This window comes from Cebus imitator, unplaced genomic scaffold (assembly GCF_001604975.1).
Source record: "Cebus imitator isolate Cc_AM_T3 unplaced genomic scaffold, Cebus_imitator-1.0 Scaffold234, whole genome shotgun sequence".
In the NCBI taxonomy this organism is placed as follows: Eukaryota; Metazoa; Chordata; class Mammalia; order Primates; family Cebidae; genus Cebus; species Cebus imitator.
This window is the reverse complement of record NW_016107549.1, coordinates 3027597-3034801: the sequence shown is the minus strand read 5'-3', so window position 1 is coordinate 3034801 and position 7205 is coordinate 3027597. Positions and strand designations below refer to the sequence as shown.

General features: G+C 50.3%; 1 protein-coding gene across 2 annotated transcripts in view; it reads left to right on the top strand.

Annotated features, from left to right (window-relative positions):
* TSPAN16 (tetraspanin 16) overlaps positions 1 to 7205 on the top strand; it is a 12969-nt gene that overhangs the window by 2548 nt on the left and 3216 nt on the right. Inside the window, exons 3-6 of one of the 2 annotated variants that reach the window (XM_017497744.2) lie at positions 784 to 858; positions 3132 to 3239; positions 5028 to 5180; positions 6802 to 6885. In XM_017497744.2, the coding sequence (XP_017353233.1) occupies positions 784 to 858; positions 3132 to 3239; positions 5028 to 5180; positions 6802 to 6885 (420 nt within the window). The remainder of the gene's footprint in view (positions 1 to 783; positions 859 to 3131; positions 3240 to 5027; positions 5181 to 6801; positions 6886 to 7205) is intronic. The other variant, XM_037727610.1, reaches the window with a different exon arrangement.

Sequence of the window (7205 nt, the reverse complement as noted above, 5' to 3'; positions counted from 1 at the left end):
TTTTTTTTTGAGATGGAGCTTCGCTCTTGTTGCCCAGGCTGGAGTGCAATGGCGCAATCACGGCTCACCACAAACTCTGCCTCCTGGGTTCAAACGATTCTCTTGCCTCAGTCTCCCAAGTAGCTGGGACTACAGGCACACGCCACCACTCCCAGCTAATTTTTGTATTTTTAGTAGAGATGGGGTTTCACCATTTTTACCGGGATGGTCTTGATCTCCTGACCTTGTGATCTGCCTTCCTCGGCCTCCCAAAGTGCTGGGATTACAGGTGTGTGCCACCGCGCCCAGCCCACATACAAATCTTTTACTGTTACTGTGCGTGTTGCAAACAATGTTGCTTGGTGTCCCCTATTTTTTTTTTTTTTTTTAGGGACAGGGTCTCTGTCACCCAGGCTGGAGTGCAGTGGTGTAATCTCAGCTCACTGCAAACTCCGCCTCCTGGGTTCAAGCGATTCTCCTGCCTCAGCCTCCGAGTAACTGGGATTATAGGTACCCGCCACTGTGCCCATCTAATTTTTGTATTTTCAGTAGAGATGGGGTTTCACCATGTTGACCAGGCTGGTCTCAAACTCCTGACTTTGTGATCTGCCCGCCTCGGCCTCCTAAAGTGCTGGGATTACAAACATGAGCCACTGTGCCCGGCCGAGTTCTTTCAAACTGGAGAGGCCAGGGTGGCCTGGGGTGGTGCGTCGGGAGAACAGGGACAGCCCCTCCCCTGCAGGGCGCAAGGTCGGACTGAGGCTGAGCAGGCTTCCAGCACCCCCCACCCCACATGTCTTTCAGTGCATCCTGTCAATGATCATTGTTCTCATCGTGGAAGTCACAGCTGCCACCGTGGTCCTTCTTTTCTTTCCAATAGTAAGTACAGCACTGCTCCTCCCCCGCAGCATTAGAAAGATACAGAGCCAAGGCTGGGGGCAGTTGGTCATGCTTGTAATCCCAGCATTTTGGGAGGCTGAGGCGGGCGGATCACCTGAGGTCAGGAGTTCGAGACCAGCCTGACCAACATGGTGAAACCCTGTCTCTAGTAAAAGTACCAAAAAAAAAAAAAAAAAAGATTAGCCAGGCGTGATAGCACATGCCTGTTATCCCAGCTACTCAGGAGGCTGAGGCAGGAGAATCACTTGAACCCGGGAGGCAGAGGTTGCAGTGAACTGAGACTGTACTCCCGCACTCCAGTGTGGGTGACAGAATGAGGCTCCGTTTCAAAAAAAAGCAAAGATATAAAACCAGTAGAAACCCACCCCTCCCTGCCAGGCACCCACGATCGATTTGAGGACCCAGTGGTGGAGGGGCCCATCACAGGTACCTCCTTTGATGGAGTGATAGCTGAAATCCTTGGCCTGTCCCTCCAAGGCCTCAGGAAACCTGCTGAGTTCATTTAGTCCATCTCTCTTGTGTTTGGTGGCAGGAGAAGGGGAGGTGATCGGAAGTGCTTGCACACTGATTGGGGTTTTGAAACATATTCAAAATAGAGGGACAAGTTAGCAAAATCCACCCAAATGACAAAAGCTTCAGCACTTTGACCCGGCAGTCCCATCTCTGGGAATTATTCAAGGACTCACTTGCTGGTGTGCAGAATGACATTCATGCCAGGGCATGTGAAAGATTGCAAAGAGGACTGGACATGGTGGCTCTCACCCATAATCCTGGCACTTTGGGAGGCTGAGGCAAGTGAATCACCTGAGGTCAGGAGTTCGACACCAGCCTGGCCAACATGGTGAAACCCCATATCCACTAAAAATTAAAAAAGAATTAGCTGGGCTTGATGGCGTATGCCTGTAATCCCAGCTACTCGGGAGGCTGAGGGAGGAGAATCGCTTGAAGCCAGGAGACAGAGGTTGCAGTGAGCTGAGATTGCACCACTGCACTCCAGTCTGGGCAACAAGAGCAGAACTCCATCTGTCCATCCGTCCTTCCTTCCATCCATCCATCTGTCCATCCATCCGTCCAGAAAGAGAGAGAGAAAAGACTACAAAGACCTAGTGAATATGAAACTATGAACAAGGGTTTAGGCCAGTTAAAATACATCCACACAGTGGAGTCCTGAACACCCAGGTGCAGGGAAGGAGGCAGCTCTCTGGGCACCAAATGGAATGTTCTCCAGCGTAGAGTGCTGTCCTCCCCAGAGGCTGACCCTGAAACAAGAATTCCAAGGCATGTGGTTTATTTGGGAGGTGATCTCAGAAAGCACCTGCAGGGGACATGGGAAATGAGGCAGGTAAGGGAAGAAAGCCCACAAAAGGGGACACTGGGCACAGCACAGAACATGCACTTAAGTTATTCCACTCCAGTGGAGAGGGAGCTGGGGTATTGATCCAACAATGAATCGAGGGCTGCTCCCAGGGGGCACGTGGGCTGAGGCCAGAGAATCCTCACTTGCTGGCACTAGGGAGCCAGGGCAGTGGGCACAGAACTGACAAGGGCCACAGGGTTACGGGCCACCAAGAGCCCCTGCTACTCTTGTCGAGAGCAGCCAGATGCAGAAAAAACAAGTGCAGCATAAACCAAAGAGGAAAAATAGTGAAAATATGCTTTGCTTTGACACACATAGAACATCTCTTTGGGGGCACAGGAAACAGTTAACAGTCATTGGCATGGAGTGGGAGGGAGGAAATTTTTTGGCTAGGAGGAAGGGGTGGGAGAGAGACTTTTCATGGTGTGCCCTTCTGTGCATTGTCAATTTCAAACCACATGCCTCTATCATAGCTTTGCGAAAGGATTTTTTTTTAATCGTTATTTAAAAAACAGAAAATTAAATGTGCTCCTTTTGTGCAGAGAGAGATTCCGCGGAAGAAGATATTCAATTATTTAATGGAGTTTCAGCTCCATCGTGGGTGCAGCAGTCTGTGGGCGATTCCAAAGAGCACATGATTCAAATTTGTGTGTGATGGGTACAGAGAGATACCCTTGGCTCCAGACCCACATGTCTCCCTGTTTCCCTCTCTTGGGGGGCACAGTAGCCTCCAAGTGTCTTCCTCTAGCACAGACCCATGAGCTGAGGGTAGGAAAAACAAAGGCAGCACAAGGGAAGCCCCCACCTCCCTACGCTATCCTCCATGACCCTGGCCAACGAACCAGTGCCACCCTTGCTAGTTGGGGCACTGATCACTTCCTGTCCCATCTGTGAGGTTCGAGATGTGGCCTTGGAGCACAGCTTCGTGACCCTGAGGAAGAACTACAGAGGTTACAATGAGCCAGACGACTACTCTACACAGTGGAATTTGGTCATGGAGAAGGTGAGACTTGCTTCCAAAAAAAAAAAAAAAATAGTGGTAAAAGATACACAATGAAGGCCGGCCATGGTGGTTCACACCTGTCATCCCAGTGCTTTGGGAGGCCGAGGCAGGTGGATCACCTGAGGTTCGGGAGTTTGAGACCAGCCTGGCCAACATGGCGAAACCCCGTTTCTACTAAAAATACAAAAATTAGCCAAGTGTGGGGGCATGTGCCGAAATTCCAGCTGCTCAGGAGGTGGAGGTGGGAGAATCACTTGAGCCTGGGAGGCAGAGGCTGCAGCGAGCCGAGGTTGTGGCCACTGCATTCCAGTCTGGGCAACAAAGTGAGACTCCATCTCAAAAAAACAAAAACAAACAAACAAAAAAATGGCCAGGCTCGGTGGCTAACACCTTTAATCCCAGCACTTTGGAGGCCAAAGCAGGCAGATCACCTGAGGTCAGGAGTTTGAGACCATCCTGGCCAACATGGTGAAAGCCTGTCTCTACCAAAAATACAAAAATTAGCTGGGCATGGTGTCAGGCGCCTGTAATCCCAGCTACTCGGGAGGCTGAGACAGGAGAATCGCTTGAATCTGGGAGGCAGAGGTTGTAGTGAGTCAAGATCTCGCCACTGTACTCCAGCCTGGGCAAGAGGAGCAAAACTCTGTCTCAAAACAAACAAACAAACAAACTACTGAGATTGAGGAGCTGTTTGTTACTTCTGCATAACTTAGCCCAGGCTGGCTGATACAGGGATTGTGGCTAACCTGTTTCTTTTTCCCACATCCCCAGCTGTGGCTAATGTAGGAAGAGGGTTCACGGTGGCTGGGAACAATGGCTCACGCCTGTAGTCTGAGCACTTTGCAAGGCCGAGGCGGTGGATGACTTGAGGTCAGCAGTGCGAGGACAACCTGGCCAACATGGTGAAACCTGGTCTCTACTAAAAATACAAAAATTAACCTGGCGTTGATGGCAGGCCCCTGTAGTCCCGGCTACTTGGGAGGCTGAGGCAGGAGATTCGCTTGAACCTGGGAGGCGGAGGCTGCAGTGAGCTGAGATTGTGCCACTACACTCCAGCCTGGGCGACAGAGCGAGACTCTGTTGAAAAGAAAAGGGGGTTCATGGAAGGCCTTTCTGGGGAGCGACATTTGGATAGAGACCTGAATGAAATAAGGGGGAAAACCATGCAGATATTTAGAAGGACATTGCAGAAAGAGGAAACAGCCCATGCAAAGGCTCTGAGCCAGGAGCTAGCTGTGTTTGTGGACAGCAAAGGAACCAACGTGGCTGGAGCTGAATGAATAAAGGGGGGAGGACTGGGAGCAGGTAAGGGCAGGAGGTGACAGGCCGATTGCACAGGTCCTTATGGACCACTGAGGAGTTCAGCTTTTTTTTTTCTTCTTTTCTTTTTAGAGACAGGATGTTGCTGTGTTGTCCAGGCTGGAATGCAGTGGTGTGATCATAGCTCACTACAGCCTTGATCTCCTGGGCTCCAGCCATCCTCCAGCCTCAGCCTCTGGAGTAGCTGGGACTACAGGTGTCTGCCACTACGCCTGGCTAATTTTTAAATTTTTTGCCGAGATGGGGGTCTCACTCTGTTTCCCAGGCTAGGAGTTCAGCTTTTACCCTGAGTGAGATGGGAGCCAGGAAGGGTTCTGAGCTGGGCTGGGATGGTTATGAGGGATGTTTAGCAGTCTCTGGAATATTGTGGCCACACTGGACAGTAGCCATGAGAACCATGATTCCTGATGTTTTCATTATTTTATTATTTGAAAGGGACTGTCTAAGTATTTCTTCTCCTCTCTATAGCTAAAGTGCTGTGGGGTAAAGAACTACACAGATTTTTCTGGCTCTTCCTTCGAAATGACAACAGGCCACACTTACCCCAGGGGTTGCTGTAAATCCATCGGAACCGTGGCCTGTGATGGACGCAACGTGTCCACATACGTCATACACCAGAAGGTAACTGGAGATTTTGTGTGTTGCCTTGACAGATCCCTGAGGGCTGGTGACTTTCTTATTTTGAGATGGAGTTTCCCTCTTGTCGCCCAATCTGGAGTGCAGTGGTGTGATCTCGGCTCACTGCAACCTCTGCGTCCCAGGTTCAAGTGATTCTCCTGCCTCAGCCTCCCAAGTAGCTGGGATCACAGGCATGTACCACCACACCCGGCTAATTTTTTAATTTTAGTAGAGATGGGGTTTCACCATGTTGATCAGGTTGGTCTTTAACTTCAGGTGATCCACCCACCTTGGCCTCCCAAAGTACTGGAAGTACAGGCATGAGCCACCGCACCTGACTGCTCATCTAATTTTTTAGACTATTTATTGGAGAGACAGGGCCTTGCTATGTTGCTCAGGCTGGTCTTGAACTCCTGGCCTCAAACGATCCTTCCGTCTCAGCCCCCCAAGTATCTGGGACTACAGGTGCACACCACCACACCTGGCTAATTTTTGTATTTTTTGTAGAGACGGGGTTTTGCCATGTTATCCAGGCTGATCTTGAACTCCTGGGGTTAGGGAATCTGCCAGCCTCAGCCTCTCAAAGTGCTGAGATTACAGGCATGCCCAGCTTTATTTATTCATTTGTGGATGGAGTCTCAATTTGTCACCAGGCTAGAGTGCAGTGGTGCAATCTTGGCTCACTGCAACCTCTGACTCCTGGGTTCCAGTGATTCTCCTGCCTCCCGAGTAGCTGGGATTACAGGTGCACACCACCATGCCCAGCTAATTTTTATATCTTTAGTAGAGACAGGGTTTTACCATGTTCGCCAGTATGGTCTCGATGTCTTGACCTTGTGATTCACCTGCCTCATCTCCCAAAGTGCTGAGATTACAGGCATAAGCTACCGCACCTGGCCTATTTATTTATTTTTGAGACAGGGTCTTGCTCTGTCCCCTAGGCAGGAGTGCAGTGACATGATCATGGCTCTCACTGCAGCCTCAACTGTCTGGGCTGAAGCGATCCTCCTGCCTCAGTCTCTAAGTAGCTGGGACTACAGCTGCATGCCAGGCTAATTTTTAAATTTTTTTATAGAGATGGAGTCTCACTATGTTACCCAGGCTGCTGGTCTTGAACTCCTGGGCTCAAGTGATCCTCCTGTTTTGGCTTCCCAAAGTGCTGGGATTATAGACATGAGCCACCATGCCTGGCCTTTGATTCTTTTTCTCCTCTCAAAATTCTTGTAAAGCAGATAGATCCAAGGAGTACCATTTATAGATGGGAAAATGGTGTTCAGAGAGGTATAGTGACTTCTCCAAGGTCACACAGTTAGTAATAATCGAGGGTGTCCAATCACACTTAATCAGTACACTGGAACCTTAGCACAGACAAACAGAAGGGAGTCATCGGCATGTTCTACTGGGGGAATGAGGACAGGGAAGATGCTAGGTGGCAGGAGTAGGTGGCAGTCCATTGAGATGGAGCAAAGGCCCTTATGGCTCTGTCCCCTTCTCCTCAAAGGATCTGAGAGGCATCTGAGTGGCCCAGTGAGTTGGGGTTGATGACAACCCCAACATGGACTGCTCATGCAGTCCATGAGTCCCGAACCAGCTCCTGCTTGTGTTTTGGTGTTTGTTTCATCAGGGCTGTTTCCAGAAACTCCTGAAAATCACCAAGACTCAGAGCTTCACCCTGAGTGGGGGCTCTCTGGGAGCTGCAGTGATACAGGTAAGACCCAGCCTCCCTCGGGCACATCGAGCTGTTTTATTAAGCACTGACTGCCCAGACGTGGTGCCTCACACCTGTAATCCCAGCACTTCGGGAGGCTGAAGTGGGTGGATCAGCTGAGGTCAGGAGTTCAAGACCAGCCTGAACAACCTGGAGAAACCCTGTGTCTATGAAAAATACAAACTTACCTGGGAGTGGTAGCACATACCTGTAGTCCCAGCTACTCAGAAGGCTGAGGTAGAAGAATTGCTTGAACCCAGGAGGCGGCGGTTGTGAAGAGCCGAGATTGCACCATTGCATGCCAGACTGGGCAACAAGAG